We start from the raw sequence: 21,427 nt of genomic DNA, 5'->3' as shown, positions 1-21,427 counted from the left end.
TGAAGTTTAGGCCAGTGGCTCCCAGCACAGTGCCTGGCAGGGGGATCTTGCTGGTAGAAGGAAATTAATGCAGAAGGGAAGCCTTGTTTTCTCAGTCACCATGAATTTAAAGGACCTGGTCCAGCAAAGTGAAAGCCACAATGGCTTGAATGGGGTTCAGTATATTTTCATTGCACTGAGATGGAGGTAGAGGAAGGGAATCACATAGGAGCATCAGTTGCATAACAAAGTGTAACACATTGTGGCTTGCTCTACTGCTTACAGAAAAGCAAGAAGCAGGGGACTGGAGAGACTGCAATCACCAGGGTAGTTACAGAATCTTCACCAAGGGAAGTTTATGTGATAATTCAATAGAAATTTTTTGTAGTTTTCATAAGGTTTAAAATCACAACACCAAGGCATATCACTCTTTGAAACTAAAACGCAAGAGGAGTTAGGCATGGCCATACCAAGGTTCTTCCTGGTTTCAAGGCCCACTTTTAAGAGTGATGATCTATAATCAACAAGTCTCTCAAATGTTTTACATCTTTGTGACAGGACCGAGACTGGGAGAGTGGAAGTGAAATTGAAGGGGAGACCTGGTATCCTGCTAACATGGAGGAATTAGTGACAGTAGATGAAGTGGGAGAAGATGATTTAATTATGGAGCCTGATATAACTGAACTTGAAGAAATAGTCCCAGTTGATCAAAAAAATAAAGCTGCTTCAGAAATGTGTCACTGTATGTCAGCTGTGTTAGAATTGAAAAACAATCACAGCCACTTGACCGGGAGTGAAGACAAATTTGCTCATAAAGCTTTAGAAACAAACTTCAGAACATCAAAGGGCAGTGGGGCTTCTAGTGGCTGTCAGGAAGATGATGAGGGTGATGATAATGATGATGCTGTAACTGAAGCATCAAGCCTAAATCTGGACCCTGAACAGAAGCCAGAGGAATTGAAAGAAGACCAATCTGCTAAGGATTCTGATTGCCAGCAGAAAGAAGGAAAAATTGATAAAAGCTCTAACACTCGTTTAGAGCCTGAAGATCACCATATACCTTCTGCTCATCTGAAAGAAGGAACTCTCCAGCTCCCTGATTCATTTATAGATGATTACAAACAGATGGGATCACAAGGAGCTGAGAGCAGAGAAGTTACGGAAATGTTCATTAAAAATGCTAGTGAAGAAACAAGACATGGAAGCCAAGAGTGTCCAGAGGCCAAGGGTAACTACTGCTTTTTTTCCCTTCAGCCTGTAGAGAGGTTGCATGTTTTCTTTGAGGGTAGACTGAAATTTATTGCTAACAAGAATAAGTGTTGTTAATAGTATCAAGGCTTGTCCTTGGAGCAGCTTAGTAAAAGAACCCCAGTGCCTTTGGCCAAGCTATAAACCATTAGAGCCTCTTAGATGAATAGTGTAAAGGAAATATGATAGGCAGCTTGCAAGCTTTCTGAAAGGCATAAGCTGCTATAATTGTCATGTCAAGGTTCACATGAGTTTAGCTGAAGTCTTTCAATGCCTTGCTAAATTTATTTTGAATTGTCAATGAAAGGAGTGACAGTCTCTGAAGGTCAGCTGAAAAGTATCTGTAATGTCTGGCTGGCTCCTGGACAAGGTGGGTATTCTTACACACTGTACTGAAGCATTATTAACATGGATATCACACACAGATTGTTACTTCTCAGTCCCTGTTCATGCAAATACATGCCTTTTGCCAGGACTTGCCTTATCATGTCCTGTTATCTACTGCATGCTGCCTTTAATATAACTGATAGGATGTGCTGTGAGATAATGTCAATAAACATAACCATAGCTACCTATTTATATTTTTTTTTAGCTGTCAGGAAAAGAGGAATCTTGAGGGTCTGAAAGTCAGTTCAGTTCCTTGTCAAATGATACTTGAGCAAATGGGCTGTGCATAGTGAGATGAAGTGAAAAACAACGTTGAGTATGTTGGTCAGAAATGCTCTTTTTAAACTGCTGCCAGAGCATATATGTTGGGCAAGGGCTTGTGAAAAGAAGCTGATGGAAGACTTTTGGGGGTGCAATGCCGAAAACATTTCATGTGAACAGATGATTTTTGAGCTGACTTATTCCTCCAGGACAGATTTGAAACTCATTGGTTTTTAGTACTTAGCTGATTGGCCTGAAGACACCTTCCCAGACTTGCATATTTGGAGATAACATTGCCATGGGTCTGGGCATGGCAAAGTTGGCTCTCCTGGGCTTCCTGGGCAGCCAGCTGATGAAAGAGTTGGGTGTCTCAAGAGCATATTTACTAGTGTTTCCAGCATCTCAGCTTCCAGCTTGTCAGCAGGGAGCCTGGAAGCTCCAGGGCTTCTCATGCTTCCCAGGTTTCTGACATGGACTTGTTATCTGGGATCTGCAGTCCAAGCTCTAGGCCCTCTACAAACACAGCTGCCAGCTCAGAAGAACAGAAATCAACTTAAGTGGGACTTAAGTTGCTGCAGAGACCCTGGGTGTCTTCAGAAGAGTTTACCATCTTACTGGGGATTTTCCAGGTTCTCTGCTGGAGTATTGGAATGCTGAGGTAGGATTAAAGTTAATTTGAAGGCCAACCAGTTAGGATTTTATATTATTTTCTCTTAAACCATGCAATTTAAAAGTGTTTAAGGCACATTTAAAAGCGAAGAAAATTCATTCTCATAGCCAGAAACTGCGGACCTTTGAACTACAGACTTGAAAGACAGGAAGGGTTTGGTTTGGGCAAAATATGTTTCTTTCATAAGAAAATATATCCCTTATCTAGGCAAAATTTACAATGCAATAGAAATTTTTCAGGGTAAGTGAGGTAGTTCTTTGATGTAAGGACTGAAGAAGAGGAATCAAACCAGTTTATTTGTAATTCTGTAGCTCTGTGATAGCAAATTTCTCTATTTTAAAATAAAAGTAGTTCATATTATAGAAATCATGGGAAGGGGAAGGGACAGTATCTGTTCTTTTGACTGGCTATATCTGCCTCAGCATATCAATCCAGTGTTTCCACATCTTGACCCTCCTGCTGTGTCCATTAATGTCAGCCAGCAGGGACCAACCATCCCATCCCTACTATTCAGAAAACAAAATCTTTTAGTGGCTGGGAGACATAAAGCAGGAACTATCCTTTGGAGAGGTAAGGATGGGAGAAGAGTGGCTCCAGAGAGAAGAAGCCAGCAATGCTGCAGGGATCCTACAAAAGGCGGGTTTGGGGAATTATATTCATCAGGTCCTGCTGCTCCCACCATCTCAGCAGCTCCCGTGTCAGCCCAGCTGCACCACTGATCATACAGCAATACATGTGTTACAAAGCTGCAGTCAGGGCGAGCTTCTGCCAGATGGGTGTAATGTTATAGCTCTATTTAGAGATTAAAATACAAAAAAAACCCTCCAAACATAACATTAAATTAGAAATAGAAAAATGGTCTACTGGGAGAAATTGGAGTGACTGCACACCATAGTAAAGCTGTAGCAGTTGCACTAAACAGGCCTCTATTTGAATGAAAAAGCTTTTTTTCCTTACTGATTTTACTTCATTTATAGATCCTCCCAGAAAGTGTTCCCAAGAAGTTTACAAATGTCTCTTTATTAAACTGTTTTCATTCAATACATTTATTCATTTGTTAAGCAAATTCTAGGTACTTGGAAATGAGATCGCTGGAATACCCGGAGGTAGAGTCTAAACAAAGGCCCTCTGCACCAGGCTGGGAAGAAGAGGACGTCTTCACTGAGCTCAGCATTCCCCTGGGTATGTTGGGCCGCCCACTGCAATACCCAGGGCTTACAACAAGATGTCACTTTAAGGCTACTTGCTATATTTATTTTTCAGAACAGATGTGTGGAGAGAAGGAACTGGGTATATGACAGACGGGTAGCTGTTGAAACAAACAAGTTTTTGTTTCTAGATCATTGCTAATTCATTCCGGATGAATGGCAAAAAGTAGCTGATGAGATGAAATAAGTTCCCTTGGACTATATATGAAATAAATATGAAAAAATACTTAGTAATTTAAAAGCCTTTGGCAAAAAAGTATAAGCAAAAGTATTGGCTTTACTGTGTAAATACTGATTATGAACAAAACACCTGGAAGAAGTACATCCTCAAAAGCAATCTGTGTAACTTAAACATGAATTTACTGCTAAAAAGTATTTTTGCTTTTCTAGCCCTTGAGGTTACAGAGAGAAGTTTTCAGTCAATATTATAAGAAGATAGATTTTAAAGCATGCACATTTAAGAGAGAAGAGAAAAGGTGTGCTTTCAATGCACAAGGATTTTGAAGTGCAGCTCAATATTGCAAAATGAAGGGAATCAGAGAAGTGAATCCAGAATTCACTCTTCCTATTCCTAATATTTAACTAAATAGCACATTTTTTTTTCTTTGAAAACAAGTTTATTATGGGAGAGGTAGGATTTCAACTGACATTTTAATGTAATTCAGAATTTCTCAACAGGTGTGGAATTTGTGGTGCCTAGAACTGGGTTTTACTGCAAGCTCTGTGGACTCTTCTATACAAATGAAGAAACAGCAAAGACAAGTCACTGCAGGAGTACTGTTCACTACAAAAATCTCCAGGTAAAAACACACCTGAAACTACTTAACAACAAGATCATGAGGTGGTTTGTGTGTAAGGTGGATGATGCAACAAAAATTAGTTTTTATTGTGTGGATAGAATTCAGATGAAATTAAAATTCAGGTAAACAAACTTTTCAGTAGTTCCAATCATTAGCATGCTAATTTCTCACTCTCAGATCCTTGAAATCAACTTTTGGATCATAGGTAAAATGAGGCCAGGTGATAATTTGATCTACACGTGGTCCTTGTCACTAGCACAGCATGCAGCTCAGATCTTTAATGCCTGTTTCAGAGGGTCCCAGATGTTTCTGTCACTGGGAGTGACCCCAGCAGCAGCCTTTTGTACATCTTAATGTCAGAAGCATTAAACATGGCATTTGTGTGATCATGTAGCCAGACCCATTTCTGTGTTTGGGTTTCTCAGCGTGTTCCAGCTTGCAGCTCACTGTGACACACGGGCTCTAGGAGGCATTTCCTGTGACCACTGAAATCCCCTCCCTGTGTGCAAAGCACCACTGCTGAGTAATTTCCATCAGGATCTGCAGGAGCATGTCAGTGCTTGTTGCTCCGTAAGAATGTAACAAAAACATGTCAGCAGTTGATAACAGCACAGGGAGACCACGTGTGCCTGCAGTTCAATCCAAGACCTGCCTTTGTCGCTTTTGAGATGCATCACCGATAGAATCAGTCACAACAGCCTGAGCATTACCTGTCCCATGCTCAGGGCTGCTCAGAGGAGCCTTGGCCCCCAGCCCCTGCTCCTGAGCAGGGTGTGTACACTACACACACACACACACACACACACACACACACACACACACACACACTTGTGCTGGCATTCTTATATTCTTAGCAAAAGTCATGGCAGAGCAAAGCAGAGCTGCTCCTCCTTGCTCTGTTTCTTCTCTCTGCCCACAGTAAATGCTGTAACTCTGCTTCTGTTCAAGTAATAGCTCTCTTTCCTTAGCTGGCTAGCAGGCATTGATTTTTCTAGTGACAGTCACAGTCAAGTAATTTCTCTGGGAGAATTTTCTTCTTGGCTTTCCTGAAGTTCCATAGCTGTAATCATACAGAGGCGTCTGGCTTCCAAAGGCTTCCTAAGAACTCTGATGCTTGCTCATAATGGACCCTCCAAGTACAAGCTTGAAAAACAGGTGCCCAGTTTGCATTCCTTTTATTGCTTCATACAAAAAGACCAGAGGGATTCACCAGAGGTGGCACCACTCAATGCAGCCTGTTTATCTCATGCAAGTCTGCCCTTAAGAAACTCATACTAAAGAAAGATTGCAACTCCTGCCCCTCATCCTGGAAACTGGTTCCATGGGAAGAAGAGGGATTTTTTATATATATCTATGTTTTCTAAGTTATTTTGTTAAAGTCGTAAGAAATAGTCCCAACTAAAACTGACTTAGTGTGAAAATAAAGTATTTTTCTCCCTATTAAGACATTTCCCATGAGTACTGTGGTGGATATCTACCACTGACTTGAGATAAAAGAACAAAGACTATAAAAGCTGTTAAAATTAAATCTGCCAAATGCAGTAATAAAAACAGGCTGTTCTGTTGAGCTATACCTCTTATCTTACTAAATACAGGAAGTAAATGTCTCGTCCAACTTTTGCCTGCTCAAGTGGAAACTTAGCAAATTTCAAATCGCTGTTCTGTGTTGCTAGAACCCTTTTAGTTGCCATAATGCTCATTTATGCATTGTGCAAGGAATACGAGTCTTCTCCTGTGATGATGCAAGTTAACAATTGTATCTACCAGTACAGGAGCTAGGGACACTGACTGTAGTGGAGCTATGGGAGTGCTGCTGCAGTGTTCCTTCCTGAGTGCCAAATGCCATCATCCAGTGACACCAACAGCGCCCCAAATTGTGTCACGGCTTTGAGTCTTTTATAGTTGATTTGCTACTTGTTGTCTCTCATGTGATCTTCTTGAGCCACTTCCAAAATATATATTCAGTGTTTGGATTTGAATGAGAAATTAAACAACTTGTTTGCCAATTTTCTCCCAAAAGCCTTGTTTATATGATGACAGTTTTGTCTTGAAATAAAATAGTCAACTTCACCTAATTATGATGCCCCTCGAATAACATCAACGACTGATTTAAAAGAATCGGCTGTTTCTTTGTCAGCCTCGCTGACTTTTTGTAGTTTTTAATTCTCTTCATCATAATAAATTATTTTCCCAGGTGATATTTGTATTTACAGATACACTGCAATTTCCACATCTAAACAAATTTCCATTTTTGCTATCCCTCCACTTCCTCCAGCTACAGAAAGCTGTCACCATTAATCTGGTGGAAGCTACCTTGGCAACTCACTGCAGTATTTCGTCCTGTTTTCCCCTGGCTTTATGCAGTATTTGTCAAAACTTGTATTTAAATGAAAAGAATACACATTTTTTTTACTTTACTCTCATTCTATTATCTGAAATCTGATTATTTCTGAATCTGAAAACTTCGAACCTGATGTTTGTAGTACTCATGATAGTTGCCAACATTGTCTAAAGGAAGTGGATAAAACTCAGTCTTATTTTGGTCGGTGCTCATTAAAAGCCCCAAAAGCTTGGGTTATCTGATGCAGGGACAAGTGTTAGTGATTTATTACAGTTCACAGTGTGCAGAACACGTCTCCCAGCCTTTATGGTCCCTATATCTCTGTATACTACTGTAACATTTACTCTGGCTTTTTGCCACATGGAATTTTGCACCCAGAGATCTAGACTTAGAGTTGTGTAATTTCCAGATGCCAACCTCTCTATTCAGAGTAATAAGTGTGCAGTCATCACTTTGTCATGGGTATGTCCATTCATTACCATTGCTGAGTCCCTTTCAGATGAACCTCTTTTATTGAAAACTTGTATTTACCTCAGAGAATGTGTCAGTGCTAACACAGACCTTAGTATTTTTACATTCATGTCTCATTTAATCTTTTCCCCATGGATGCCAAAGAGCAAACTGTACTCTGGGGAAATCCTGCAAGTAAAGAAAATCTTCCAGTCATGTGAAAGGGTCTTTTCAGAATAAAACAGAATGAGTAAATAGCTAGAAGGAGAGTTTTATGATCCTAATAATGAGTAGGTCAGTAATTCTTGAGTGTGATGTATGTGATATGTGTAAGTCATTACTAAGAATACCTCTACATTATTATGTTGGAATTTACCAGGTGTCTCTGCACTAGCTGCTGATGATGAAGTTTCTTTCCATCCATTTCTATGTCTGCTGACCTTGAATTAATGATCTGATCACTATTTTGAGACCCATACCCATTCATCATCCATTTTGTGTGCAGCTCTGCCAACTAAGAGCACTGCCAAAAGGCTGAAAGCCTCACTGGCCATGTCTGCACTTTTAAATCTCACTGAGTACCCAAAGCAGTGAAAGGCTTTATCTTAGAGAAACACAAAAAAGGTAAATAGTCTAGCCAAACTGCTAAATTGTGTTAATTATTACTGAGTCTGATTATTCCCTTAAAACAAAATGTTCTCATGCAAAAGTTATATCTCCGAACTGGAAATGCTGAAAATATAATATATAAACTTAAAATTGAGACTCTGAAATCACATTTCTGTTCTGATACACCAGTACTTTCCAAGCAGAATTCAGCTGAGTTAGTTCCTGCCCTGTAGTACAGGGGAGCAGAGAAAAGGTGAGGTCTGGTTACACAGACTGATGGGGAATAGAGTCCTCCAGGTTCTGTCACCAGTTCCCCCCATGGCACAAAGTAAAGCTCTGAACTTCTGAGGCTCTGCATGCATTCAGGTAGTTTGCCTGACACAGCCATATTTTCTGGCTTGAGTTTTCACCAAAATGGCACTTCTGTGTGCTTTCTTCCCTTTTGAGTTGTTGGAAGAGTTAGAGCTCTGAAGAGGCATAAAGAATCCTGTGTTGAATATTTTCAGTTTTGGTAACAGTTTTTTGGTTTTTTTTTTTATGTGATTGCAGAAGTACCTATCCCAGCTTGCAGAAGAGAGCCTGAAAATGAAGGAAGAAGGCAGCCCTCTGCCTCAGGATGACACTGGCATCGTTCCTCACTTTGCAAAGAAAAAACTATGATGCAGATGAACTGAAAGAGCTGTAATGAGTGAATGCTGATATTTTTTATTTTTTAATTTCTATGATATAACTGTCAATTTGCACTGTACAGAGGAAGGGAAATAAAGAGCATGTTCCATGCATCTATGCCCAGAGTGCCATTAAAAACCAAAATGCCTGAAACTGTTTCCCACGGTGAAGCAATGCTGGCATATCTGTTAGAAGTGGAGCAATTCTTTCTCACACTCTGTGTGCTGGGAGTGGTTTCCTAGATTAAATCAGAATTCTCAGGGATTCTTAAAGTTTTAGTTCTGATGTAACACGTCAGGTCAGGTGGAGTACTTAGAAGCACTCAGCATTCTCCAGTGGACGCTGGAAGGAAAGGAGATATGACTATTTATAGGCTTTAATGTTGCTTAAAATATCTTCAGCCATTTCACTCATTGCCCCAGTGAGAAGTAGGATTTGCATAGGATATCTGAAGCCATTTTGCTAAAACTAGTGAGTAGATGGCATAATGTAAACCCCATCAGCAGCCACCTCCATGTCTTAGAGCTTGGTGAAATGACAAAATGTTTGTGTTGTCAAGCACTGACTGTACCCTGCCGGTGTTGTGCGAATGCCGGGGGAGCCGCAGTCTGTCCCAGGGACCTCAGAGCCTGAGCCCAGCACAGCAAGAGCAGCTCAAATGCACGTGCTGACAGCCAGCCTGCTCTGGTTTCAGCATTTTCCATGGTGTGGTCAGGGTGTTCTCCAGGGACCGTTGTGTTTGAAACTCTTCTTTTTGATAATTCTAAAGGGTGCCAACTTTGAGTCTTACAGACTTGAAACTCTCACGAGAGGCTTTTTAAAGTGCCACGTGTTTGGACCATGTCTCTTTTAGACATTTTATTCGAGATCCTTGCTTTTGAGGTCTTTTTGTTTTCTTTAAAGCTTGCTTTTCCTCAGCTTGGCAACGTTGAATTTTCCTGGTTTTTATGGAAAGGCGCCAGATTTTTAATATTGTTTTTGTATTTTATTTCCCTGAATTTTTTAAGGTGAATACAACAACTGATGGCTCATGGAGTGCTGCACTGAGAACACAGGATGCACCATCAACTCTGGCATTATTATGAGCTATTGTTTCTGCACAGTTGTTGCTTAGTATTTTGCAAAGTCCCTTTGAAATTCACTGTACAAGTTTCTGGTTCATTTCAATAGGGCTTTGTGTACTAAAGTGAATACGCATGCAAACCATTGCCAGGATTGATCCCAGAGTTTATAAAATGCCCTGTGCAATCTGGGCAGATGGGGATTTGCAGGCATTTCCATTCTTTGCCTGACTCTAATATTCGTTACAGTATGTTCTGTAAAAATTGCTGGTACTGGACGTCCTGTTCAGATGTTGTGCAGAGGAAACAGTTTCCCAGAAGGTTCTAGCTATCCATAAGAATGACAGAGATGTTGCACAATACTGCAAAGTGGCTAAATTGCCAAAACTGCTTCCACCAAAGTATTTGTTCCATTATGTCTTGTGCCAGCAGCTGTGCTCGTTCTCTGAAGTACCCTGTAGCCAGGCAGTGTCTCTCAGAGGTGCCTGGTGTGGTTGCCTGAAGCCCTGTTCCATTCCGCAGCCTGTGCTTTCCACTCATTTTTACCAGAGGTAGATTCAGATTTCATAGTTGGAATTCCTGCTTCTTGCAAGTTGAGGGATTCTTTGCATCCCAGATTCAGACAGAGCCTACCAAATGACAAGGGGAAATGAAAAATATTACAGCCTAAATCCTCCTTGTCTAGGCTTCAAGTATGTTAAGACCTGTGTCCATCTGTCATTTAAAACAGCTAGTTTTGGGGTTTTTTTTGTTTGTTTTGGGTTTTTTTGTTTGTTTGTTTGGGTTTCTTTTTTGTTTGTTTGTTTGTTTGTTTGTTTGGGGTTTTTTGTTTTTTTTTGTTTTGGTGGTGGTGGTTCTTTTTGGTTGGTTTTGTTGTTGCTGTTTTTTGTGGTTGGGCTTTTTTTGGTTTTGGTTTTTTTGGGGTATTTTGGGGGCATTTTTGGTTTTGTCTTTTTGTTTGGCTTTTTGGGTTTTTTTGTTTGGGTTTTTGGGGTTTTTTGGTTTTGATTTTTTTCTTTCCCCTATGAAAGAAGGAAAAACCCACCAATATTGCAAACCAGGTATTTTTCCTTTAAGGCTTGGGTTTTCCTTTGACTGTTTTTTTTTTCACATTGCAGTGAAACTTGAGCACAGGGCTATTAGGACAAGAGCTTGTATTGCAGGCCGTAAGATGATGAAAATGGCAGTAAAGATTGTGCAATTGTCTTCTAAAGTGCAGCTCTCTAGCTGGTCATGTATTATCTGAATATGAAGTTCCCTTCATGCCCTTCAGCACAAACTGAACACAAGGGAAGGAAATCACTACAAATGCAAGCATCAAATCTTTGAAGCTAACCCTGCTATCAAACTAGGGCTCTCACCAGCCTAATGGGAGCTTGTTAGACCATGTGGTTAAGCTTAATTGGATGTGAGACATAGCTGACTGTATATCAAAGTCAAATGCCTCCAGCAACTTTATCCCCAGGTAACCTCAAATGAGAAAAGTATCACTGTTATTATTCTTTATTTGTAGTGAAGCAGAAGCTACAGGTCCACTGCTTTTATTATAGGCAAGGCACAAATCCACAACAAAGACTTTCCCAGGCCAAAGAGCTTTAAATCACACTTTGTGAAAACAGACAACAGGTGGATACAGGCAGGCAGGGAAAGCAGCAGGTAACCATGAGATTTTGACTGGCAGCAGGAGAATAATTAAAATGAGTGTTTACCCAGGGGTTTATTTTTGGATTTATGGGAGATGATTCAAACTACTTTCCCCCTCCTCTGGTTCTGAACCAGGTTCACTCCCTTTATTCACAGCTTGCATTTAACCTCATTTTTTTCCTTAGACAGCTGCATTAGGAATGCAAAATCCCTTCTTGATACAGTGGGTCTTGGTATCCATTGGTCCCCAGCCATTTAAGTTTCAGTCTCCAGAGATGGAGTCTTGACTGAGGCTCAGTAAGAAATGTCCTGGCTCCAAGTACCTTGTTGGGGTCACAGCTACAGGCCCTTGTTTGCCAGTGAGGCAGGAGGTGGCTCTGGATGGCATCTCTGCCCTGTGCAGTTTCCTCTTCTGGAGGGAGATGACTCAGGTGAGCAATGCAGGTGCAGAGCCCAGCCCCTTTGTAGAGTGGTTTGGACACCCCATCCTTTTGGGCTCTGTCCTGACAAAACAGCAATCTACAAAATCCTGGAACAGCCAAACAGGCACTTCCCCTTCTGAGAAGGTCCTTTCTCCCCTAAACCTCAACAGTTTTGAAAGCAATCCCAAGTCTCAATTAGCTCCTAATGATGCCCATGGTCAGTTTTCAGCCTGTGCACTTTGAGAACTCAGAGATAATCTCCTTCCCTTTCCAACAGGCCATCATGCAATGCTGACAGGCACTCCTCAACTTCTCTCTACTACCTATTATGCTAAGGAAGAATTCTGCTGTAGGCAGCCCCTTACCTTCCTCAGCTTGTGTAAAAAGATATTGTTTATTTTGGTTTATTATATTTGAAATCTTGACTTTTTTTAGTTGGCATAATTCGTCATCACTATAATCCATGCTGTTTATTTACACACACACACACACACACACACACACACACATATATATATATATATATATATATATATATAGCACAAAGCAGGCTCAGGTCTAGCCAAACAAAAACTAATATTTAAAAAAGAACTTCCTTAATATATTAAAACCATTTCAATACATCTCAACCAAAGATTGCACTTTCATAATAGGGACTATATTTTTCATCTCTGTGAAATCTGTGTTGATCTCAAATAGTCTTTAACGTCAATCTGCAACCTACTTTCTTTGAATAAAAAAAATGAAAGTATTAAACATTTCCCCCGTTATATCAGACAAAGTGTCACATTGGCTTTAACACTAAATTAGTGTTAGGCTGGTTATATTCAGGGTTTTTTTCTATTCTCTAAGGATAAGGCTGTGATTTGTTGAATTATACTTGAACTGGACCAGATGTACTATTTATTGAGCTTATATAATCTTGTTAACTTAAGTTTTGGTTTGTAAACAGTTGAAATTTGTTAGTACTTGTTTAATTATATAGGAACTGTCACCAGTATTAACTAATCTGTGTAACTGATTGCAAAGTGTTTCAATTTGTGTTTCTTAAGAAGAAAGATTTTAATAAAGAGAATTATAAAGCATATATGTTGGTGGGCAATTGTCCCAGAAACAGCATGCTTCTAGCTTCCCAGGGGAATCTATCAAAAATCAAAATTAATAAAAGTTTAAGGAGTAAGAATGAAGCAGAGGCAGGCACAAAAGGTTTGTTTTTAAACATAATTTTTACAAGTTGTTGTTCGTGGTTCTTGCCAGGGAGCTCCTGATGTACAGATTGTGAGTGATTGCCATCAGCTGGTGCCAAAGTTGAAGTGAGCACATCTCCACAGTTCACTCTGTAATTATTATTAATTGTTATTACCCATTCTTGGGCAATAACCCAAGAGTTCCTCTAGATATATCCATACTTCCCTTTTTCTCTTTATTTCCAAATGAACTGGGCAACCTGTCTGTTCCCACTGGCCTTTTGCTGTCTCCATCCAGGTTGTCTTCTCAGCCATAGCATCACATAAAATCTTCCTTAGCCAGGAATTTTCTCCATGTCATCTCAATCTAAGTCCCTTAAGTTTGCCCAGTTACTCTGTTTCCCTTGTGCTCTCCCTCTGCCTTTCCTAATTTTTCTTCTTTCCAGCAGTGTCTTCCCCAGTGCCACCCCAGCAATACAAGAACCTTTCCCACTCTGGCCTTCTCCCTGGCTCACCACCACTGCCACCACCCGGAGCTCCTGGGAGGAAATACTCAGCCTCAGCCATGGTGACGTAAAGACATTCATTCTTGCACTAAATATTAAAGAATGCAATGAAGACAAAAGCTGAGGGGAGACTTTACCACAAGAGTTGGTGAATTCATTTAGTGGAAAACACTGGGAGGAAAACTGATGCAAGGCAATGTCTGGTCCATGTGCAAGGCAGGACATAGGGCACTATCAAAGCATGAGCTACACCTCCCACCCCCCTTTCTGGGAGGGAAATGGGTCCTGTCTGCCCCACTGAATTGCTGGGGAAACAGGCAGAAAGGCTGGAAGTCAGTTTTCTGACTCGGCAACTCATTAAATCAGTGTCTTTTAAGTAATTGTTTTGCAGGTGAGGCACACGTCGTATATTTTAAGCACAAATGGTTTCAATTCTTCTGTCCTGGATGTATTGAAACCTTTGTTTATGTGATACCATCTCATTGGAACTGTGAATCTCTCACTCTAGAAATCAGGCAAATGAAATCATATATCCATAAACTAAGAAATAAAAACCCAAACTGTGGTGTTCAAACACAATGTTTCAAGTCCAGGCTTAGTCACGCTTAATATTCTTGGTGGAAAAGGGAACTCAGGTCTGGAAAACTTCACAGGTGAACAAAACATCAGCTTGGCCTCTTGACACAAGTGATGCTGTGTCTGACCTCACTTGGATAACCAGGCTGTCAAACAGCAGGGCTGTCCAGCCTGGCCTACAGAACAGATCAAGGCTGTCCCAATACAGGAACCCTCTGTGGGAAGGTGGCCAGGAGGGAGGACAGGGGCATGCAGGGAGCTGGGGATGGTGCTGCCTGTTTTGGGCCAGGCTGATGTGGCTGGGGGACGCTGCCCTGGCACATCAACAGGGCTGGCAGGCACTGTGTGGAACAGCCTCTCCCCTCCTGCTTTTTCACTGCCCTGGAACTCTGCTGTGTTTGTGCAGGTGGCAGCGAGGGCAGTCCCAGAGAACAGGTTTGCCTTGGCTTACTTTCCTACATCCAACTCCACCAGTCTCCACAAATCTGTGTCAATAGGTCGAACTCTCCTCACATGTTTCGCTCACTGATACAAGGCTGCAACACGAGGCCAAGGGAGCATGTGGTATGTATTTGTGCAGGGAAAGTTCCTCCAGTTAGGGACAAGAGACAGGGATTCTCCCTAAAACATCTTAGTGGAACTGGGTAACGCAGCAGTGAAACTCAAGAGAAATACCCACAAAGATCAGCATTCAATGGCCTGAAGTTGTGTCAGGGGAAGTTTAGGTTGTATATTAGGAAAAGGTTCTTCACCCAGAGGGTGGCTGAGCTCTGGAACAGGCTAACCAGGGTAGCTTGGTCACAGCACCAAGCCTGAAAAAGTTCAAGCAGCATTTAAACAAATGGCACATGGTGTGAATTTTGGGGTTGTCAAGGAGTTGGATTCGGTGATCCTTGTGGATCCCTTCCAACTCAGAATAAGCTGTGATTCTGTGATTGTCATTGCAGGGCCTGAACTGATCTTACTGACCTGGTGGTCAGCAATCCTTCCTCGCCTGCCATGCTCCACCTCCCCTTTCCTTGCCTTCAGCAGAGTTATGGTACATTACAGCACTGGCAATCTGGTCCTATCTTTATGGAACAGTCTTGTACTAACCTGACATCCTCATGGCACCATGTGAACCTCACTCCCCGGATGCAGAAGTGAAAGAAGCAGAAGTAGTTTCCATTTATTCCTTCCTACCTGTCCCCTTTTACTGCCAACATGAGGGTCAGTAGACCCTGGTCAGTGTCATGGGGGTGTGAGAGCAGGCAGAGGAGCAGTAGGGCCACCAGGATCCATCTTCCACACCGTGAAGATGGTTTTCTTAGGGCTGATGTACACACAATTGCATCAGCCTTCTGCAGGCTGAGATTCCTAATCAGATATCCAAAGCCAGCAGCTCTCTCAGTTCACATCAGGCCTGTTCTGGCTAAAGGGCTGTCTCTTAGGAGCAGCACTCAGCTACCTGAACTAGCTTCCTTTAAACTGAAATAGAAGCGTACATCAATTTTTAATTAACTGTATCATCTGAATGAGTGGGCACATCCAAAAGCTTTTTGTGAACTAGAAAGCTGTGTAGGGCATGCTGAATTCAGTCTTTTAAATGTTTAAATAATTGCCAGGCAGAGCCTTGGACACTATTGCTCAAGGTAACACAGTAAGTATCAGCAGCACAGCCCTGGGTCAGGAGGCAGCTTTCCCAGCCTAACTTCCTCCCTGTGCCTTAGAAACAAAGGCTCTTGTTTAAAAGCTGTCCTCCCCTTGTTCCTGAGCCTTGTTTGAGGACACGCATATTAGTTCCACCTTCCTTAAACACTGCCTTGGTGTCTTTAGAGAACACAGGAAGCCTGTTTTGTTTGTGGGTTTCTTCTCTGCCTGGGCTACTTTTGCACTGCAGCTGGTTTATCTTTGGCAGATAGCAATGTGTTCTTGGCAGCACACTTTCACCTTGAGCTCACAGGGTGTAGCCACACTGTGTTTTGCACACCTGTAATGGAGAACTAGGAAAATGCTGCCTGTTTGTGTCACTGCTGAGATGTAAAAACCAGTTTCATAGCAGTACTATTAGTGCATTGTAGAGGTTCTGGCTCCCAAGGCATGGCCATGTTGGAGGGTGGGTGTGCATGCATGTGCATGAGCAAGGCTTGTGCTGCCTTGCATGGACTTTAGCACTGAGCAGCTGGCAATGGGACATGTTTCACTATTACAATCACAAGTAAAGCTGTTTTGGTGTGCCCGAGTTGAGTTTCTAACCTGCTTATCTACCCTGTTCACTGTCACCTCCCACAACACCCTCTGTAGGTGGAAGCTGTGGTGGCAAGCTTGCCAAGACACGGCTGCACCAAGACATTCACAGGGACTGGTGTCAGTGCTCCCCATGGTGCCCTTGCCACGATTTGCAGGGGGTCTCGAAAGAAGGGAGACCTCAAACAGGTGTGCTCAATAGCAGAGTGAGAAGAAGGAACACTGAGACTAACAGAAAGAGCAGTCCAGGTCTGTCTTGATACTAATGGGGGTCAGCACCACTCCACCTGAGCTATTCCAGTGCCTGATTCCAACTGGGAAAAAATCACTTAGGCAGGATGGATACTTTAGATATTAGTCTTCCAAAATATCAGCAGACTGATGTCCCTGTGACTGCCTGTTCACAGGCTGTGAGTTACATGCTCTTCTGCTTTTCTCTTCCTTCAGAGGCAAGTGCTGATTCATAAGTTGCTGCTGCAGTTCAGCCATCAGCACATCTCCTTCCAAAACCCTTCTGTGGGGTCTGATCTTAAAACCAGTAGTGAGAGTCTGGTTGAGCTGAAAACTAGTTGAGCACTAATGTAAGTTAAATGCCTGTTTAAAACAGCAGCAGAGGTAAGCACTGTGAGGGAGCAATGAGCTCTGCCAGCCTGGTCAAAGAAGGAAAAAAAAAAAAAACAGAAGAAACCCCTCAGAAATATTGTTTGGGTGTGTTCCTTCCAGGAGCTGCTCCTCTTCTCTGCACTTGGGGTATGTTCACACCATAGTGAAGAATGGCATGAGCTCACTTTCATTAATCACTTCTTGTCAGCCAGGCAAAGTGGGAAGCAAATTCTGTTTGCTGAAAGCACCATGCAGGTGGTCTAAGAGAGTTGATGTTGGCTCAGCAGGAGCAGGGAGTTGGAGTGGGTCAGCTGGTACCCGAGCTAGAGCCACTGCAGTGTCTTCATTGATTGTGATTGTGTGAACAGCCTGAAGATGCAGACAGGATAAAGCAGAGTGATGCTTATGAGGGTTTTGAAGCTCACATCTGCTCTTGTTTGGTCCTGGAGGCTTTTGGCAAAGACCACCCACTGAAACAAAGAATCTCTTTCCTGAAATGGAAGGGACCGAGTCATGTATTTAACCTCTTTCAATGCCCTGCTGTGATCTTCTGGAGCCTTTGAATTCTTCTCTACCTGAAAAAGGTTTACTACAGTGCAAAATGAGTTCCCAGAGCAGAAAAATGGTCCTTTTCCAAGGGGATATGGGTTGTTGAGGCTTCAGGTAATGCTTCAAGGTGAGTTGTCATATGTTGCTAAAATAATCTGTTCCCACCACTTTCCTCATGTCAGCATTTCTAGGCCTCCAGTGCGTTGTGGCTGCTGTTGTTATGTAAGGATTTATGAATGGCTACAAAGTTCAAAGGCATATTGGCAACCCCAAGTCCCAAAAAACCAGGAGTCAGCCCAAGCCCTGCCCCATTTCCCAAGACAAAGTTGTTTGCTCACTACTTCTTTTCTTAACCTTTTTTTTTTGTTAGCCCACAAAATTTTGGATCAGTTAATTCACCTCCCAGTTTTTTTTTAGCTGTTAGGTTGCACACTTTTTTCATGGTTTCAGACCTTTCATCCACAAACCCCTGAGGGCCAGGGCCATATTTTGTTTATAAATGAAAGCTAAAATTCCCTTCTTTCAAGGAGCTGGGATTTTAGGATATAATCCCCAAAGCATATAAATTGTGATAAAATCACAGGAGTTTCCAGCAGTGCACAGTCTCCCGATTGGAAGAGGAGGTAATGGACTGCAGTGAGCTGCAGGCATCACTAGCTAATGTCATTTTAGTGAGTCAAATAAAAATAATATTGTGGTTAAACATGAGCTCTGCAGGCCTAACTAAAGAAGATAACCTCATCTTTTTCTATCTGCAGTGCTTCACAAAAGCTCTGCCTTTGTAATCCTCTGGATTAATGTTCACACTCAAGCACTCTGCCCCAGAAGCCTCTGCATCCCTGGTAGAGTGCATTTAAAAGGATAAAGGCTCTCTGCGATGCAGAGTAGGCTGGTGCCAGCCAGGCATCTCCTGGGACACGTGGCTGTGGCAGATTCCAAACCAGAAGCATTTCAACCCAAGTAATCCTCCTTTCTTCCATCTCGTTGCTCTTGACTGTTGCTCTAATTTCAGCATCGTGCCGCCTTTCACGTAGCCCCCCTCAGTCTGAGTCAGATCCCTATTGTCTGTGTTGTCAACACAGCTGTTTAAATCCCTTCCCCCAGATACCCCTGCTTTCCAGAAAGCTCCTGCCTGCAAGGCCCAGGCGTTGTTCTGAGTTTGCAGCTTTCTGTCAGGTCCTGGGCTGAGCTCAGATTCCCGTTTGGATCAGTATTAGGTAAAAAAGAAAACAAACTCAGGAAAACGCTGCACTTGAGCAAAGCCTGATGCTCCCTGGCTGCCTGCTGGAGGCTGCTGCAGCCTGAGACTGCCAATGCAGAACGAAGCGAATGATTAGCATTATTAAAAAATGCTTTGCAATTATGCATCACCTTTTCATCTGAAGATTTCAAAGCTTCGTAGCACTCACACAAAGTTACTTATTATCCCTGGCGTTTAGCAGAGTCAGGAAACGCAGGAAAGCAGCTAAGTGACTTGCCTTAGGTCATGCAGTAAGTCGGCGTCAGAGGTGGGAACCCAGCCCCGAAGTGCTGACTCTGTGGCTCGTGCCCCAGCGAGAAGACACACCCCACGTTCTCCTGCAGAGAGTGCCAGGCCAGCTCCTTGGGGTGGGCAGAGATGGGGGAAGCGCTCAGCCCACCTGGAGCATCAGCACAGCCTGGGCAGTGCTCTGGAGACACCTCTGGCTGGGAGCAGCACCCACTGTTCCCAAGCTCTGCTCCATTCCCCGGGAGCCCTGTGCACACGGCTGAGGGGCTCTCGTGGAATCTCTTGAGCCTGAGGCTGCAGTCCAGCTTTTCTTGTCATTGTGTGGGCTGGGTGAATGCAGCCAGCAGCCTGGAGGGCAAGGTGTGATGGCCTTGGGCTGAGCACAGCCACTGCAGCCCCTCTCCAGCACAATCCCTCCAGCCCACTGGCCCTACACACAAGGGAAGAACACGAGGACCTCCCTCAGGAGAGGACAATTCAACCTCCACACCCTGGGGGACACTAATGAGGACTGGAGGTGGTTTCCCCTGTATCAGCATTGCAGCCAGGCTGCTGTTTTCCCACTAGCTCTGGCTACAGTGAAGGTGCATCAGCACTGACTCCCTCCAGACCAGGTGGTCCAGCCTGCAGGGGAGCCTGGATATACATTCAGACACCTGCCAGGAGATCAGAAGATGTTATGCTCTTTGGCCAGCTCAGTGGGCTGGGCTGTGGGAGCCACTGGGTGCCAAACCTTTGTGCCTTGTAGCAACAGAGCTGAAAATGTCAAGTCCTTGTATGCTGACACTTCTCTGGCTTCAGTCCAGAGGTAGGACTTAAAGACAGTGTCCTGTTTTCTGGGAGAAGAATCAGAAGGAGGGAGAAAAGAGGTGGAGAAAAAAACAGATGTGAAATGGGGTGAAGAAAAGCATGTAGACATTTAGACCTCAATGGTCAGAAAAAGACCTTGGCTGAGTCTCTTGGCCCCAGTGAGGTAAAACACCTTATTAGTGTTTACCACAAAAGGTGACTGCACAGCTATATTTATAAGGTAAAAAAACAACAACAAAAAATTCTTAAAGGACCAACTACTTCTGTTCTGCCACTGAGCTACTTATTTTTACCCTACAACTATAATGAAAATCCAGTTGGGTCAATTTCTTTTTTTTTTTTTTGAGACTTGAGATGTTGCAGGTTTTTTAGTCATAAACAGTACCCTGTTCAAAATATTTATATCCCATTTATGATGGCAGGCGTGACTGATACAACTTCAGAGCTCCAAGGGGCATATTTGAATAAGTAACAGGAACTAATCCATATAGTCAGCTTTCCTTAGGAGCTTGGTGATTAACATGTCTAAATTTCACTGCCATGAGACTCCAGGATAGGGGATAAAACTCTAGTTAACTTCACTGGAGATAAAACCCAGGCAAAGGGTAAAGCTTGGAGACAGATGCTGCAGTGGAATAAATGTATACCTCAGAAATGCTACTTAGAACGAACAGCCATTACAAGGAATAATTTTAAAAAGCAGAAGAACCAATCACATATAAAAGCTATGTCTCAAAAGGGAGTCAGAGTTTTTCTTTTGAAGGACATTAATAAAAATGGGGAAAATCTTTTTGTCATTGCATATGGCTGAAGAAAAGAGGAGGAAGAAGAAATTATGTAGGGGATAGAGATTAATATGCATTGGGTATGTGCAAAACCTGAACTCATAATATGCTTTAACTTTTGCTGAGGATGTTAATCATGTGGCTGCAGATGTGAGGGATAATAGGATGGTGGTATGGAAATGTTTGTGGCCAGGATAGAAGCAAATCTCAGGGCTGCTTCCTGCACTGAAGGCAGAGGAACGGGCTAATCCACATGCCAGAGCTCTGGAAGAACTGCCCGATGTCTAACTGTCCCTCCCTCAGTCAGGGACAGGAGCACTGCAAACCTGTACAGAAGGGAACAGTTTTGGGCAAGAAGAGGCATGAAGATTTCAGCTTAATAGCATGAGGACAGATTCAGAAAAAATGGTGAAGGAAAGGCTAGCAAAAGAGAGGGAGGTAAATGGCATGAGATTAAATGGGTTTATCAAACCCATTTATCCTTCTTGGGTAAGGCAAGCTGCAAGCCATTTGTTTAGTGAAGGAATTGGGGTGAATCGCACCTCTCTGGACTTACATTGCACATTTCACATGGTGCCATGTGGAAAGTTCTTAAGAAAAGCGAGTGGTGATTTTGCACACGGTATAAACCCCTAAAGACCTGGCGTAAGAGCAGCAGGGCTGTCAGGCTGGAGGGCAGTTACCAGGGAAGTGTTAAGCATCACTCTGCAGATCTGACAAAGTGCTTTTTTGTAAATGAGCTTGGCACTAATGTTACTGGAGAACTGGTGAATTTGCTGATGACAGAAAATGTGAAGCAACCTCAGGAGAAAAGAGGCTTGAAATATTACACAGAGAAAGGTAGATAGCAGAAAGTGGTGGTCATAGGCACAAATGACCAAAGCCTTCCCTACAAGCTCCCTGGCAGCTCACACCTTGATCACCAAGTAACTGACTTGCCAACAGTG

At 42.7% G+C, this 21,427-nt stretch overlaps 1 protein-coding gene across 1 annotated transcript in view; it reads left to right on the top strand.

Annotated features, from left to right (window-relative positions):
* The window catches only part of RBM20 (RNA binding motif protein 20), a 97,912-nt gene extending 89,204 nt beyond the window's left edge, over positions 1 to 8,708 (top strand). The window contains exons 11-14 of the mRNA XM_062496315.1: positions 538 to 1,207; positions 3,608 to 3,727; positions 4,432 to 4,553; positions 8,503 to 8,708. Coding sequence (XP_062352299.1) covers positions 538 to 1,207; positions 3,608 to 3,727; positions 4,432 to 4,553; positions 8,503 to 8,613 — 1,023 coding nt within the window. The 3' untranslated portion in view covers positions 8,614 to 8,708. The remainder of the gene's footprint in view (positions 1 to 537; positions 1,208 to 3,607; positions 3,728 to 4,431; positions 4,554 to 8,502) is intronic.
* The last annotated feature ends 12,719 nt before the right edge of the window (positions 8,709 to 21,427 follow it).

This window comes from Cinclus cinclus, chromosome 7, assembly GCF_963662255.1.
Source record: "Cinclus cinclus chromosome 7, bCinCin1.1, whole genome shotgun sequence".
Lineage (NCBI taxonomy): Eukaryota > Metazoa > Chordata > Aves > Passeriformes > Cinclidae > Cinclus > Cinclus cinclus.
The sequence above is the reverse complement of the archived record's forward strand: the minus strand, read 5'-3'. Positions and strand labels throughout refer to the sequence as shown.